The 17302-nt window shown below is 47.3% G+C and overlaps 1 protein-coding gene across 1 annotated transcript in view; it reads left to right on the forward strand.

The window, feature by feature from the left end:
* Window positions 1-6263: 6263 nt before the first annotated feature.
* The window catches only part of NOX4 (NADPH oxidase 4), a 132512-nt gene continuing 121473 nt past the window's right edge, over window positions 6264-17302 (forward strand). The window contains exons 1-2 of the mRNA XM_063127852.1: window positions 6264-6353; window positions 17114-17224. Coding sequence (XP_062983922.1) covers window positions 6345-6353; window positions 17114-17224 — 120 coding nt within the window. The 5' untranslated portion in view covers window positions 6264-6344. The remainder of the gene's footprint in view (window positions 6354-17113; window positions 17225-17302) is intronic.

Here is a 17302-nt window from a genome sequence, read left to right on the forward strand (position 1 = left end):
TCTAGGCTCATAGATTTTAAAGTTGTTATAGTGGTTTTAAATGTGGGTTTAAATGTATGTGTATATTGTATGTTTTTGTGGTTTAAAATTTTTGTATGTTGTTTTTAAGTGTCTTAATATTATGGAAACCGCCCAGACAGCTTCAGCTATGGGGTGGTATACAAATGCAAATAATAATAATAATAATAATAATAATAATAATAATAATAATAATAATAATAATAATAATGCATTCATGCTGCGATTCAATCATCTTGTTTGTTGTTCTAGGGGTATGATTCTCTCCAAGGGTCTGAGAGGTGAGGTCCCAGGTTCAAATCCCAGGCAAGCACTATTCTGCTAGGGATTTGGTTAGACTGGCCGGCCGCATCTTTAGAGGAAAAACTGTAGCTCACCGGTAGAGCACGTGCCTTGCATACAGGACATCCCTGGTCCAATCTCTGGCATTTCCAGTTAGAAGGGAGCCAGATTCCGGCTGGACATCAGGAAAAACTTCCTGACTGTTAGAGCAGTGTGACGGTGGAATCAGTTACCTAGGGAGGTTGTGGCCTTTCCCACACTAGAGGCCTTCAAGAGGCAGCTGGACAAGCATCTGTCAGGGATGCTTTAGGGTGGATTCCTGCATTGAGCAGGGGGTTGGACTAGATGGCCTTGTAGGCCCCTTCCAACTCTGCTATTCTATGATTCTATGAAGGGCTGGGTAGGAGAGGGCAGTGGCCTCCATACTCCTGCTTATGGGCTTCCCAGAGGCAGCTGGTTGGCCACTGCGGGAAACAGGATGCTGAATTGGTTTGGCCTTTGATCTGATCCAGCAGGGTCTTTGATAATGGCGAAAGATCTCTCCGTGAGACTGGAGATCCACCATCAGTCAGCGTACACAATACTGGTCCAGATAGATAAAGACTCTGACCTGGGGGCTGTCTTGACAATGGCACCCTGGCGCCCTCAGCCTCGAAAACCCCGCAGTTTCGCTCTTGCGGGGTTGCGCCACGTTATCCCCTTGTCAGGGATTGAGCACAGGGTTTCTATGTATCTTTGAGGGGGGAGCCAGTTCCCGTTCCTCCTTGGCTTTCCCCCCCTTACCTGTGGGGATTGAAGCCAAGGGAAGTGAGACCTCCCCCACCCCCAGCATAGGGTGACCATATGAAAAGGAGGACAGGGCTCCTGTATCTTTAACAGTTGTATTGAAAAGGGAATTTCAGCAGGTGTCATTTGTATATATGGAGAACCTGGGGAAATTTCCTCTTCATCACAACAGTTAAAGCTGCAGGGGCCCTGCCCTCTGTTAAATCTGGTCACTCTAGTATAGCTCCTGCAGCTTTAACTGTTGTGATGAAGAGGGAATTTCAGCAGGTTCCCCATATATACAAATGACTCCTGCTGAAATTCCCTTTTCTATGCAACTGTTAAAGATCCAGGAGCCCTGTCCTCCTTTTCAGATGGTCACCCTACCCCAGCAAGAGGGAGACTCTTCTCTCCACCTGGAGGCAGCGCAGGGGTGTTTCGGCGGCCGTTTGGGTCGCTGGGTTGCCAGCCTGCCCCCTCCCCCCTGCTCAGGTGGACGGCGACCAATCAGGGGTCACCATCTGCCCAGCCACGCACCCACCATTTTTGCTTCAAAGGGAAGCCCCGGGATGCCTGTGCGGTGGCTTCTGTGTCATATAATCGACGCTGCGCCACCACGCACCCACCCCGGGGCTTTCATTGCGTATCGACAGCCCCCTGGTATAAAGCAGCTTCCCATGTTTTGATATAATCCCATGCACACTAAACATAAGAAGAGCCAGGCTGGATGAGACTAAGGGTCCAGCTAGTCCAGCATTCTAGGTTGACCCTATGAAAAGGAGGACAGGGCTCCTGTGTCTTTAACAGTTGCACGGAAAAGGGAATTTCAGCAGGTGTCATTTGTATGTATTGACAACCTGGTGAAATTCCCTCTTCATCACAACAGTTAAAGCTGCAGGTGCCCTGTCCTCTTTTAAATCTGGTCACTCTAATATAGCTCCTATACTTTAACTGTTTTTGCTAGCCATAGGTGATTGGGCCAGTGGGTGTTTTTTTAAAACAAGCCTCCTTATAATTCTTATTTATATATTTGCAACTGTGCCCTTCAAGGTGATTTACAGTCAAAGTCAGGTAAAATCCACCCAATTATAACCGTCAGCTGAATGGCCAAAGCAGAACTGGTACGGGAGAGTGGGATACAATTTCCCAGTGGTTTTTGTTTTTTAATCTTTGAAGGAGTCATTGATGGTTCTGATTTTAATCAAAGCAGCAGTGCGTATGTGGTTTCCCTTGCTGCCCCCCCCCCCCAATTCTGTGAAGGTGCTACTAGTCCTGCTGCAGAAAGCGGCAGGGATATTATACCTACTTATCTTCCCACACACCTAAGGAGTTGTGTCAATTGGTGTAGGGTGGTTTCTTTTTTCCTGTTTTTAGCTTGGCCCACAAATGATAGGACGGTTGGTGCTAAGGGAGTTTCCCTGGGGAGGGTATTCTACACTTGGGGTGCCCCCACTGACAAGGCCCTGTCCCCAGTAGCCAATCACCATTGAGGGAGATGGAGGCAGGGAGCAAAGAGGGAAATATGAGTTTGCTTCAGCTAACCAAGCACTTAAAGTTAGGGTGACCATATGAAAAGGAGGACAGGGCTCCTCTATAGAAAAGGGATTTTCAGCAGGTGTCATTTGTATACATGCAGCACCTGGTGAAATTCCCTCATCATCACAATAGTTAAAGCTGCAGGTGCCCTCCTCTCTTTTGTATCTGGTCAAGAGGGCAGGGCTCCTACAGCTTTAACTGTTATGATGAAAACAAAATTTCAGCAGGTGCTACATGCATTCAAATGACACGTGCTGAAATTCCCTTTTCTATACAACCTTAAAGATACAGGGGCCTTGTCCTCCTTTTCACATGGTCACCCTATGCAGCACTTAGTCTTGGCTATAGGTAAGGCTTGAAGACTAAAAAGGCTTTTGATAAAGCCCCTCACCAAAGACTCCTGAACAAACTTAGTTGTCATGGAATAAGAGGAGAGGACCCCATATGGATCAGTAACTGCATAAAGAACAGAGAGTAGAGAGTAGGAATAAATGGTCAATTCTCCTGATGGAGGGAAGTAAATAGGGATTGGTATTGGAACCAGTTCTTTTCAACTTGTTCATAAATGATCTGGAATTAGGAGTGAGCGGTGAAGTGGGCAAGTTTGCCGATGACAACAAATTATTTAGGGTTGCTAAAACACAAAGGGATTGTGAAGTGCTCCAAAGGGATCTCTCCAAGCTAGGAGAGTGGGCATCGATATAGCAGATGCTGTTCAATGTAAGCAAGTGTAACGTGATGCACGTTGGAGCAAAAAACCCCAACTTCAAGTATAACCTAATGGGATCTGAGCTGGCAGTGACCGGAAAAGAAAGAGATCTTGGGGTTGTGGTGGACAGCTCGATGAAAATGTCAATCCAGTGTGTGGACACTGTAAAGAAGGCAAACTCCATGATAGGCATTATAAGAAAAGGAATTGAGAATAAAACGGTCAGCATCGTACTGCTCTTATATAAATCAATGGTGCAACAACACTGCTCTTATATAAATCAATGGTGCAACAACACTTAGAATAATGTGTACAGTTCTGGTCACCACACCTAAAAAGAATATCATAGAGCTGGGAAAAGTGCGGAAAAGAGCAACTAAAATGATTAAGGGGCTGGAGCATCTCCCCTACGAGGGAAGGTTACATCACCTGGGATTGTTTAGCTTGGAAAAAAGGAGGCTAAGGGGAGACATGACAGAGGTGTAGAAACTTATGCATGGTGTGGAGAATGTGGATAGGGAGACATTTTTCTTCCTTTCCCATCATACTAGAACCTGGGCTCATTCCATGAAGCTGACCGGTGGGAAATTCAGGACAGATAAAAGAAAGGACTTCTTCACATAGCGCAGAGTTGAACTATGGAACTCACTTCCACAAGGTGTAGTGATGGTCTCCAATGTACTGTAGGTGCCTTAAAAGGGGATTGGGCAAATTTGTGGCGGATAAGGCTATTGATAGCTACTAGCCCTGATGGCTATAACCTACCTCCAGTATCGGAGGCTGGATGTCTATGTACATCAGTTGCTGGGGAACATGGGTGGGAGGGTGGTGTTACACTCATATGCTGCTTGCGGGTTTCTCATTGGCAGCTGATTGGCCACTGTGTGAACAGAATGCTGGACTAGATGGACCATGGTCGGACCCAGCCTGGTTCTTCTTATGTTAAGTGTGCATGGGATTGTATCAAAACACGGGAAGCTGCTTTATACCAGGGGGCTGTCAATACGCAATGAAAGGTGCGTGGTGGCGCAGCGTCAGTTATATGACACAGAAGCCACCGCACAGGCATTCCGGGGCTTCCCTTTGAAGCAAAAATGGTGGGTGCGTGGCTGGGCAGATGGTGACCCCTGATTGGTCGCCGTCCACCTGGGCAGGGGGGAGGGGGCAGGCTAGCAACCCAGCGACCCAAACGGCCGCCGGAACACCCCTGCGCTGCCTCCAGGTGGAGAGAAGAGTCTCCCTCTTGCTGGGGGTGGGGGAGGTCTCACTTCCCTTGGCTTCAATCCCCACAGGTAAGGGGGGGAAAGCCAAGGAGGAACGGGAACTGGCTCCCCCCTCAAAGATACATAGAAACCCTGTGCTCAATCCCTGACACGGGGATAACGTGGCGCAACCCCGCAAGAGCGAAACTGCGGGGTTTTCGAGGCTGAGGGCGCCAGGGTGCTATTGTCAAGACAGCCCCCAGGTCAGAGTCTTTATCTATCTGGACCAGTATTGTGTATGCTGACCGATGGTGGATCTCCAGTCTCACGGAGAGATCTTTCGCCATTATCAAAGACCCTGCTGGATCAGATCAAAGGCCAAACCAATTCAGTATCCTGTTTCCCGCATTGTATGACACAGAAGCCACCGTGCAGGCATCCCAGGGCTTCCCTCCAAAGCTCTGAAGTAAAAAAGGCTGGGGCGTGGCCAGGTGGATGGCAGGTGATGGTGGGAAGATCTCTCTTTCCTTGACTTCAATCCCCGCATGGTAATGGGGGAAAAGCCAGGGAGGGATGGGCAGCGGCTTCCCCCCACCCCCGCCCACGATTCATATATAAATCCTGCACTCAATCCTGGACGTAGGGATAACATGGCGCAACCTCGCAGGATAGGGAGACATTTTTCTCCCTCTCTCAAAATACTAGAACCCAATGGGGTCATCCCATGAAGCTGACTGATGGCAGATTCAGGGCAAATAAAAGGAAGGACTGTTTCACACAGCGCAGAGTTAAACTCTGGAATTTACTACCGCAATATGTGGTGATGGCCACCAGTTTGGATGGCTTTAAAAGGGGGTTGGATAAATTCCTGGAGGCGAAGGCTATTAATGGCCACTAGCCCTGATAGTTGTGTGCTATCTCCAGTATTCGAGGCAGTAAGCCCGTGTGCACCAGTTGCTGGGGAACATGGGTGGGAGGGTGTTGTTACACTATGTTCTGCTTTATTGGTCCCTTTTGTCGACAGCTGGTTGGCCACTGTATGAACAGAGTGCTGGACCAGATGGACCCTCAGTCTGATCCAACAGGGCACTTCTTACAATCTTAAAAAGTTGAGCAAAAATAGGGGGAGTAATTTGAAGATGGCAAGACTGATTGCTGGGAAAACCTACACTTTCCCCTCCTAATTGGTCTCTAGTTTTGTGACGTTTGAGTTCTCTCCTCTCTATCTCTGAATCCGTACCTGCAAATTCTATATCCACGGCAAGAGTCTCTGAAATCAAGTAGCGTTACATGCAAACGGTTGGAAATCACACCAAAACACAGCCAGGAGGGCTTGGCTGTATCCACCCCCTATCCCCAACCCCATCTGCTTTTATCATCTTTTTTTTAAAAAAGTCTTTTTGGGTCTGGCTGACTTTCCCATTCAGCTTCTGGGTCCGAATAACACGTTGCCCTTGTCTTCTCTGTGTTGGAGGCAGTTCTCGGGGGGATCTACACTACTGCTTTAAAGCGCTTTATAACAGTTTTGACAGCTGTTGGGGCCCAGGACACACTGCATATACAGTTTTCAAAACGTTTTCAAAGTGCTTTAAAGAGCTTTAAAAGCAGTAGTGTAGATCCCCCCTGGTTTTGTACATGTGGTTTCTACTTACTGTTGATTGTATATTTTTTTAAAAAAATCCTTGTTCTCTCTCTGTCCCGTCCCCGTCCCCCCCCCCCCCCCCGCCGCCTTGCACTCCCTTCAGCTGCTCTGGTTGTCACTCAACGTGGGGCTGTTTTGGAAAACGTTCCGGCGATATTATCACGAGCAGCAGTATTACTATCTGCATCAGATGTTGGGGGTAAGTAGTGGAACACTGTTCTCCACCCCCCCTCTCCCCCCTCTCTTTTCTTGGGACCATGGGAACAGGAGGGAAATGGAAACTCCTGGCTAATCCGGCTTTGATTTGGGGCTTCCCAGTGACTCATAAAAAGGTGGAAGGCGGTGGGATTTGGTTGGGGAAAGGAGGAATTCTGCGGGGGGTGGGAAGAGGAGGACAAAAGGGCTGGTTTCTGTATTTGAATTGAGGAAAGGACTTTGTCAGGGGTCTGGGAAAGCAGAAACTCCCCTCTCCTCTCCTCCCCACCCCCACCCCTCCTCCAGCTCCCAGCTGCAGGCATGGTTTCTCATATCTGGCCTAGGAGCCCATTCAGCGCATGGCCGGACTTGCACTGCTAGTCATGGTAACTTTTACCCACCTCGTGGGTCTGTTCCGGCAAGCGCTCACACGGCCAGCTCTCCTGATGGATATTTTTCTCGAGAGATATTTCGTTTTCTTTTGTGTGTGTGTGTTCCCCTCTCTCCCTCTCTCTCTTTTTTACATGAACCTCCTCATCCTTTACGTCTCGTTCTCATGAGTCCTGGTGCGGTTAATTCAGAAAGCCCCGCCAGCTGAAGGAAAAGAAAAGAAAAAGAATGAGGAGAAAGAAAAAAGAAAGGAGGGGGAAAAAAGAGTTTAGGCAAAATGACTTCATGCTTCGCTATTATGGGGGGAGGTGGGCTATAAATCAGACATCCCCAGCCTTGTGTAGGGACATTGTGGGTGTCCAAATTGGTCCAAAAGTCCAGTGGACTCCCCCCACCAGACCCAGTTTGGCACACCACCCCTGCACGTGGTCTGCGTGAGCTTATTCATGGCCAGGGAAAGCTGCGGGGCCCGTTCTTGTCCAGAGCCGCCATTTTGCACAACCATGGCGCTCCGGAAATTGCGCATTTTCAAAGTTGCAGAAAATGGTGGCTGTAAAGGCCCCATTCACGCAACGTTAAAGGCGTGAATGGAGCAAAATGCTGCATAAATGGGGCCTTGGCGGCCGCCATTTCCACAACTTTGAAAATGTGCAATCCCCGGTGTGCCCATTGTTGCGCACGAGGGCGGCTCCGGACGAGGGCGGGTGGCTCCACAGCTTTGTCAGCTGCTTAGTGGGCCACGAAGAAGCTCGCGCAGCACCACAAGCAAGGGCAGGTGGCAATGACTTGGTAGGCGCTATTATTATTATTTATTTATGTTAGGGGTGTGCACGGACCCCCCACTCCGCTTCACTTGCAGATCCGCCATTTTCGGATCGGCCCGCTCCGCCCTGCCCCCACTCCGCCTGTGCCCACTCCGCTCCGCTCGGAGCTCTGGATCTGGATCGGAGCTCCGTTCCCCCCCCATGGGGGGGTTACCAGGCCCTGCCGCCATCGCCGCCCATGCGACGATGGCGGCAGAGCCCGGTAAGGGGGAGGGGGGCCTTACCTGCCTCCGTCTGCGGTCCGTCGCCGTCTTCAATTGAGCCCGCGGTTCCACCAGGAAGTCTGGGCCGCAAGCGGCCCAGACTTCCTGCTGGAACCACGGGCTCAATTGAAGATGCTGACGGATCGCGGATGGAGGCAGGTAAGGGAGAGGAGGCGGGGTTTACCACGCCCTGCTGCTGTCGCCGCATGGGCGACAGCGACAGCGGCAGGGCCCGGTAAACGCCACTTACCTTTCCAGCGGAGCTCCGGATCGAGGCGAAGGATCCGCCTTCACCTCGATCCTTTTTGCCACGCTCCTCCGGCCCCCCAATCCTCTTCGCCTCCGCCTTAAGGGCAGGCGAAGCCCCCCGCTCCGCTTCTAATTCGCCGGTCCGATTAGAAGCGGAGCACATCCCAAATTTATATAGCACCATCAATGTTCATGGTGCTGTACAGAACAAAATAAAACAGAATACAAAACACCCTGCCATGTGGCTTGCATTCCAAAATCACAATAACAAACAAAGAGGGAGGGGAAAGGCCAACCAGCATGGGGGACAATAAAACTAATAATAAAAACTAGTATCGTCACACTACGGATTATAAGCTTTCGAGAAAAGAAACGTTTTCAAGTAAGACTTCAAAACTGGGATCGACATCACGGTTCGCAGATGCGCTGGAAGAGAATTCCAGGCCTAGGGGGCAGCGAGCGAAAACGGGCGAAGACGAGCCAGAGAAGTAGACACTCTTGGGCGAGTAAGAGACATAGTGTTATGAGAGCGAAGGGTGCGAGCTGGACAGTAAGGTGAAATAAGAGATGAGAGATAGGGAGGAGCCAGACTATGACAAGCTTTAAAAGTCAAAAGGAGAAGCTTGTATTGAATTCTGTAGGAGATAGGGAGCCAGGGAAGGGATTTTAGAAGCCAGGTGGCGTGATGAAAATGACGAGACAGAAAAATAATCTTAGCCGCAGAATGATGAATGGACACCAATGGGGAAAGATGAGAAGAAGGAAGACTAGTCAACAGGAGATTACAATAGTCTAAGCGAGAAATAATCAAGGCATGAATGAGAGTCTTGGCGGAAGAGACCGATAAAAATGGGCGAATTCTAGCTTTGTGCCCCTCAGGAGTTTGGGACTCCAACTCCCATCACCTCTGCCAGCATGGCCCCTGGCCAAGAAAGCTTGGAGTGTTAGTCCAAAACATCTGTGGTGTCCCAAGTTGGAGAAGGCTGGTATAAACCCTCAGTCCATGTCCTAGATTGGGTTACTACAGCTTCCTTTTACTCACCGGCTATACAAATGGGACCCACAACAAAAAGTTGCAGCGTAGACTGATCCTATTCATTGTATCAGCAAGCCAGCTATGCCTTCTTTCAGGATGGTCATATCTACTGCCCCTCTGCCCTGTTTTCCACCATCACGGCTCCTATTAATTTTCAAAGAACTTTGCAATCTTTGTACTGCTATGCCCCACACCAGTAGGGCACTGTCATTCTCATTTTACAGTTGGCGAGCCAAGATTGAGAGACAGCTGTGGGTCTAAGGCAAAAAGCTTTTCTAATTGTCCTTTCTGTGTGTTTTCTGAGGAAACCTTTACATTGAGACGTGCATGTGTTATGCATAATTTTTGGCATCGTGCATATGATTCATCATGTAAACTCTCAAACTTTTTGTACCTGAATTTAAAAAAACTAAGGTGTGAAGGCAGCTGGTCTTGGTTGTTGTGAAAGGGCAGGAACTTGTTAGTGATTTAGACACTGTTCATTGTAAGCCTATGCGGCAGGGTCTTGCTATTTACTGTTTTACTCTGTACAGCACCATGTACACTGATGGTGCTATATAAATTAATAATAATAATAATAATAATAATAATGTTCAGACGACATTCTAAGCCACGGTGGTTAAGCATGTTGAGCTGAACATTATGGCTTAGCGTGTCGTGTGAACCATTCCTAACCATGGCGGCTACATAACCACGGTTTAAACACGCTCACTAACCATTTGCTGCAAAAGGGTTAGCAGCCTAACCATGGCTTAGCATGTTGTCTGAACAGGCCCTTGATTTGTTATCATTGTATTTCCCCCATGCCCTCTCCTAGGAGAAATGCTTGTGGGGTTTTCTACCTCAGGCGCCAAAATAACTTGGCCAGCCTTGGGTGCTATGTAGAGCTGTGCGCAAATGGCCTCTTGAAATATCCCACCCTGTTCTATGATACTATGAAATACTTGAAAGGTGGTCACACAGAGGAGGGCCAGGATCTCTTCTCAATCATCCCAGAGTGCAGGACACAGAATAACGGGCTCAAGTTACAGGAAGCCAGATTCTGGCTGGACATCAGGAAAAACGTCCTGACTGTTAGAGCAGTATGACCATGGAACCAGTTACCTAGGGAGGTCATGATCACTCCCACATTAAGGGCATTCAAGATGCATAGAATCATAGAATAGTAGAGTTGGAAGGGGCTTAGAAGGCCATTGAGTCCAACCCTCTGCTCAATGCAGGAATCCACTTTAAAGCATACCTGACAGCATGCAGCTGGACAGCTACCTGTCAGGCATGCTTTAAAGTGGATTCCTGCACTGAGCAGGGGGTTGGTTTTGATGACCTCATAGGCCCCTTCCAACTCTACTATTCTATGGTTCTGTGAAAGCTGACAAATAGACCTCTTAAATAACTGGGTGCTCGCAAGAAGAATATTTGCGAAATGATGCCATTCATGGACTTGGGAATGAAAGGGATTCCTTTCTTTGCTTGCTGTCTTGTCAACTCTTCGGAGAATGCTTTTGCATTGCATTATAATATATCCTCTTTATTTCTTGCTTAGAATATGTTCCAGATGTTCCATTAATTTGTTGTCCCTTGATAAAATAGAGCATAATGAGGAGGATGTACATCCTCCTCTCTAACATTAGTGCAGCCTTTCTCTTCTCTGCCTCCCCCGCCTCATAGTAGGAGGGAACGGAAAAGCTTTGTTTTTCTCTCGAAGAGTTGTCTGTCCCGCAAGTTTGGATTTTGAAACTGTATAGACCTACAGCCTCCAACATTTTACCAATGACAATAGGGACATGGTTATGAGACCCAAATTCTCATACCAAGGATCGGCTGCTCTCCTTCTCAGAGCCGGCCCTGCCATTAGGGATGGACGGACTCACTCACGTTCAACTTCATTGGGCGCTCATCAAGCTGCCACCTGCTCCGTCTTGCGGTGCTGCGTGAGCTTCTCAATGGCTTGTTGAGCACCTGATGAAGCCACGGCGCCATCTATCCTCTTACTGAGCTGCCATTTTGCTCCAGAATGGCGGATGTGGCATTTCTGGGAAGGGAGTTGTGGCGTTACTCACATTTCTATTCCCTTAGGTGTGTCTGCGTTGAGTATGTCTAGAGAGTGCGGAATGTTGGACTGAGTGGGCGTGGCTGGTGATGCTGTGGAAAGGGGGGAGGAGTCTATATATGGGGGAACTGAGTGGTTTGAGGGGTTCAGTTGGTGATTGGGTTTGGAGGGTAGATGTGTTTAGCTGGGTGATTTTTTTGTCAGGAGTTGTGTGAGGAGTGAGTGAAAATAAGATCATAGGGACTAAGGATTGTTATTATTAGATTGGTTACTACCAGTATTCTTAAGAATAGGCAGGATTGGAATAGAATTCAATGGAACCAAGAACTGTAAACAACAATAAACATTTTCTTTATTTTGCTTCCATAAAACCACGTGTCAGTTTGGCTGTGTCTCCTGCTCTAGTTGTTCATACATAAGCACATTACATTAAGCCTTTAGCCTGCTATATTCACAGAAAAGCCCTTTTCCAAATCTCCTTACCTTTTCCCTCTGCTAAAAGGGAAAGGTTATACTTTTGTTTTTACTCCCTTCCTCAGGTATTTAAGTGGTGGTGCTTAGCCTGAGGGAGGTGTGCGCGTCAAAGCCTTGCATGTGAGGCGGTGGTGTTGCAGGAGTGTTGTGTCAACGGCGGCCATAAAGGGGCCATTTTGTGCAACGTTACAGGCATGGATATTGTTGCATAAAATGGTGGCTCGATAAGAAGCGGGCGGCTTCCTTGGGCTCTCATTGAGCCATGGGGCACTCAACGAGCAGCTCTGTGCTCAGTGAACTGGGCCTGAGCCTGGGTGGGCACAGGGGGAGTCTGTTTAACCCCTCTGCCCTCCCCCCCCCAAATTCTCACGACATCCTTACTTACCATTAAGCAAAGGGAGACAGGTGCCTCAGGTGGCAGATGCTAAAGGGGTGGTTGGGTGGCAGGGAGCAGGCCACAGCTACGTGCCTTCAGTTGCAGTAGAAGATGCTGCTTCAAAGCCAGTGTTGAATTGCCCATTTGGTCAGCTTTGGAGGTGCAATGGTGGGTAGGATGCCATCTTGTCCACCATCTGCTCCTTCACCCCCCAGTATTAAACATTTCAGAAGTTGCCACTATAGCGGCCTTTAACATTTTTGTTATTGCTGTGAATAGGGTCCCCCCCTTGATATAAAAACAACAATGAATTTTTTAAAAGGAGGGAGAATGGCGGTACAATGTCTCCAGAAACTTTGGGGTTACAAAGGTGGTTAGGATTAGGACAACTACTTTAGCTCTCAGTAACAGGCCAAAATTGCAAGTTCTTAATGCGTACAAATAAATATATGCTGCCTAGAACTCAGAATTGCTATCCGGGTGGAGCTAGTGTTGATCTCCCTCCAACCTTGAAGTGTGAGTCTCATAGTTATCATAAAGGTATGCTGACCCGTTTCCTTTGACTATCTGATAGGTGACACACCATTGGTATGTTATGTAAAAGCTCATAGACTTCTGCAACTTTCAATGAGGTTTCTAGCAGAAAGTTAATGTGTACAATCACGTCAGGCCAGAAAGGCGCTACCATGTTGTATGTCCACATCATTTGGAAGGGTTGTTGAACTTCTTTTTAATTTATTTATTACATTTTAATGGTTTGAGGGTGAGGGTTTTAATGGAATTGTCTTAATGTGGGTTGAAGGTTTTAATGGAATTGTTTTATATGTTATTGTAAAGTGCCTCGATGCCAGAAATGGTGAGGCAGCACTATAAAAATGCTTTAAATAAATAAATACGTAAATACATTTATATCCCACATTTTTTCCTCCAAGGAACCCAAGGGGGCGTACATAATCCTCCTCCTCTCCATTTTATCCTCACAACAACAACCCTGTGAGGTAGGTTGGGCTGAGAGTCTGTGACTGGCCCAACGTCACCCAGTGAGCTTCCATGGCCAAATGGGGACTAGAACCCAGATCTCCCAACTCCCAGTCCGACACTCTGGCCATCACATCACAATTGCTCTCTTACACTCTGAGGCCCAAATCCAATTTCTGAGAAACATTTGGTCTCTTTCATGATTGCTGCTGTTGTTTGCTCTCCTGGTATTGCACCCGCCCCTTCTCTTTCCCTCTTGAGGTCATTGGTTCTTGTCGGGTGATGGACGTGGTTGCCTTCTCCCCTCACTCTGGCTTTGTCTAGGATTTCACCAATTCAGCGTTTAATGAGCACTGTTCCTGTGGGCAACGAGGGTGGGGTTGGAGCAGCAAAAGTTCCACCAGCTCAGCACAAGTCCGTTCGTTCAACCGACAGACTCAGCAAGCTGGAGTCTCTCGTCAGGAGGACCACCCCCAACAAAAGCAACATAGCACGAGAATGGCAATACACGGGGAGGGAAGGGCGCTTTTATTTGACACGGAGAAAATAAATCACACTTTCCCTGCTCTAGAAAAAGACAGAAAAGGGAGGGGAAGAGGTGAGACAACTGCAGGACAGGGACGATGTTGTGTGAGTGTCACAGGGCAAAATGATAAACAAGGCAGGACAACAATGCAATAAAATGCTGGTGTGATGGAGATGATGATGATGATGATGATGATGATGATGATTTAGAATATTTATATACTACTCCCCATTGAAAAATTTCAGAGCGGTGTACAAGGTAAAATGAAAGTAAAAACAGAATAAAACAGTTAAAACAAAATTTAAAAGAAGCAATAACAGTAATCCAAGGCTGCATGTTAAAGAAAGGCTTCTTGGAATAAAGATGTTTTCAGGAGGCGCCGAAAGGCGTACAAGGTTGGCGCCTGCCTGACCTCCAGAGGCAGGGAATTCCACAGGAGGGGCGCCACCACGCTGAAGGCTCTTCCCCTGGTGGATTCCAATGGGAGGATGGATCTGGGTGGAACCACCAGGAGCAGGCCCTCGGATGACCTCAGTGACCGGGCAGGTTGGTAAGGGAGAAGGCGCTCTCTCAGGTATCCTGGTCCCAAGTTGTTTAGGGCTTTGTACACAAGTACAAGAACCTAAAACCTGGCCTGGTAGCGAATAGGCAGCCAGTGCAGTTCCCTCAGCAGAGGAGTTACATGCTGGAAAGGGGCAGCTCCAGACAACAGCCGAGCTGCAGCATTCTGCACTAGCTCCAGCTTCCGGTGCAGCTTCAAGGGCAGCTCCACATAGAGCGCGTTGCAGTAATCCAATCTTGAGGTTACCAATGCCTGTACCACTGTGGTCAAGCTATCCCTGTCCAGGAGAGGCCGTAGTTGGCGAACCAACCGAAGATGGTAAAAGGCACTCCGAGCCGTGGCGGCTACTTGAGCCTCCAACGACAGAAATGGGTCTAAGAGTACACCCAAACTACGAACCTGTTCTTTCAGAGGCAGTGCAACCCCATCCATACACCCATCATGACTAGCAACCACTGAAGGCCTTATCTTCCATAAATCTGTCGAATCCCCTATTAAATCTCCACTCAAGTGAGTGCCCATCGCTACGTCTTGCTAAGTAAAAACTCAAATTGCTGCTAGTTCAGCCTAGTATAACTTTTTTTTTATGTCATGCCTATTTTATTTGATGCTATAGTTTTCCTTATATTCTCAGCAAGAGTTAAATTGTAGTTTACTTTGCATAGTATAATCTTTGCACGTAACTGACATGCAGCTTTGTGGTCTATGTGTACAAATGTATTTTCTTTGTAGTCAGGACATGCTCACATTTTACTTCTGTATGGCTGGTTGGCCACTGTGTGAACAGGGTTCTGGACTAGATGGACCCTTGGTCTGATCCAGCAGGGCTCTTCTTATGTTCTTAAGTGATGTTCTTTTGCACTTACTTTTCTCCATAAACCATTCATATCTTATTAATTCCCATGCGGCATGTTTTCATTTGATTTAAACGTTGGAGGGCATTCACTGTTTTACTGCTTGAGTTTTCAAATATATTTTCAAAAATATTAAATGTTTAAATAGCCTTAAGTCAGCTCTGGTTATACTCTCTCTTCCATTGGGGCAAAATCAGAACCTTATTTTCAGCTACTGTGTGAACAGAATGCTGGACTAGATAGACCTTTGATCTGATTTAGCATGTACCTTCTTGTGTTCAGAGATCTAAAGGAAAATATCCGGGCAGTATTCTAAACAGTTCAGAGGAGGCCCATAGCTCATGGGTAAAAACGTATTTCACACATAGAAAGTTCAGGTTCTGTTTCGTGATTATAAGAAAGAACAGGATTTGGTGCTGGGCAGAGAATCCTACATTCTTTGAATCTCAGTTTGCGTGTTTTTAAAAAGGAGAGAAGGGAGAGAAAGGGCAAAAAAAGCAGGTTTCTATTTATTTTATTTTCATCAAAAAATGCATCTCCTGCTCCTGAAATGAAGTTTTCCACGGCTGCTGACCCAAAATAAAATTAACCCCAAAACACTTGACAATACAAAAGGACAGCAGCTTTCGGATGCAGCGGATGAATGAAGCAGCATAAAGCCAGTCTGATCAAAATTAAAACTAAATAATGCATAGTGTGGAGAATATGGAGAGGGAGATATTTTTCTCCCTCTCTCATAATACTAGAACCCGGTGGGGTCACCCCGTGAAGCTGACTGGTGAGAGGTTCAGGCCAGATAAAAGGAAGGACTTCTTCACGCAGCGCAGAGTTAAACATTGGAATTAGCTACCACAAAATGTAGTGATGGCCACCAATCTGGAAGGTTTTAAAAGGGGGTTGGATAAAGCCTTGGAGGAGAAGGCTATTGATGGCTACTAGTCCTGATGGCTATGTGCTACCTCCTAGGGTGACCATATGGAAAGGAGGACAGGGCTCCTGTATCTTTAACAGTTGCATAGAAAAGGGAATTTCAGCAGGTGTCATTCGTATATGTGGAGAACGTGGTGAAATTCCCTCTTCATCACCACAGTGAAAGCTGCAGGAGCTATAATAGAGTGACCAGATTTAAAAGAGGGCAGGGCACCTGCAGAGGAAATTTCACCAGGTTCTCCATATATACAAATGACACCTGTTGAAATTCCCTTTTTAATACAACTGTTAAAGATACAGGAGCCCTGTCCTCCTTTTCATTTGGTCACCCTACTACCTCCATCATCCAAAGCAGTATGCCTATATACAACAGTTTCTGGGGAACATGGGTTGGAGGGTGCTTGTGGGTTACTAGGTGACAGCTAGTTGGCCACTGTGCTTCTGCTTCTAAGCTTGCGAACTGTTATTGCCTTCTGTACCAGTCAGCAACATCCCTTTGTGTTATGGGAAAAATGGGTCGAAGCACAATTACTGTGATCTCATGAGAACAGCAAGTGCCTTATCTGTGTAGCCTGGTGCTGTATCTGGAAGCTCTAACAAGCTGACATTCCAGCCCCTTTGTCCAATTAGTAAGCGCACCTGGGTGAAGAAGAGCCTTATGTGTGCCAAAGAAATGCCAAGTAGTGCCCTGTTTATTACAACAATGTAGACTTATGCTATGGATTCCTATGATGAGAAGAACTGCTATGTTATTAGTAGCGTTGCAATCCATCACTTGCTCAACTTGGCAGCAATGCCAAGTTCAGTTATGCTATAATTGTTCTTGTGCCCAGGTCACCCCACCCCCACACGGGTGGGGTGGGGTGTCCAGATTTTGCTGGAGGGTCTTTTGTGCAGGAAGCTTTCGCAGTCTAGTCCACTTGTATTAGGATACGTGTAATATTCTAATAAGTTAGTCTCCTGGTAAGCAAACCTGTGAGTCTGGCTACTTTTGTCTCCTTGGCAACCCTGGAAACTGGAAAGCCCACAGCCGGGGCAACACAAAGCTATGAATCTATTTGACCAGCCAATTGTCCATCTATCCCTGTCTTGACTGGCAGTAACTCTCCAGCTACCCCAGTAGAGAACAGCCTGTTCCATCTCTTGCTACCTGAGCTCCCTTTCACTGGAGATGTCAGGGGCCTTCTGCATGCAGTGCATGATGGGTGTTTTTTGGGGCCCACAGAATTATGGTCTCTCCCCAGGCCATAATACATGGCCCATGTTCTATTTGGGATCAGGCTGGATCCTAACCCTTGCTGTTTTTGTTCAGCTAGGATTGTGCCTCAGCAGAGCTTCTGCGTCTGTCCTCAACCTCAACTGCAGCCTGGTCCTGTTGCCCATGTGCCGGATTCTCCTGGCCTCCCTCCGAGGATCTCGGAAGGTAAGAGAGAACAATCGAAGTGTGGCTACTTCTTACTTTTTTAAAAAACAACAACTTATTTTTAATTATACGATTTTG

Source organism: Elgaria multicarinata, chromosome 5 (assembly GCF_023053635.1).
Source record: "Elgaria multicarinata webbii isolate HBS135686 ecotype San Diego chromosome 5, rElgMul1.1.pri, whole genome shotgun sequence".
NCBI classification, from domain to species: domain Eukaryota; kingdom Metazoa; phylum Chordata; class Lepidosauria; order Squamata; family Anguidae; genus Elgaria; species Elgaria multicarinata.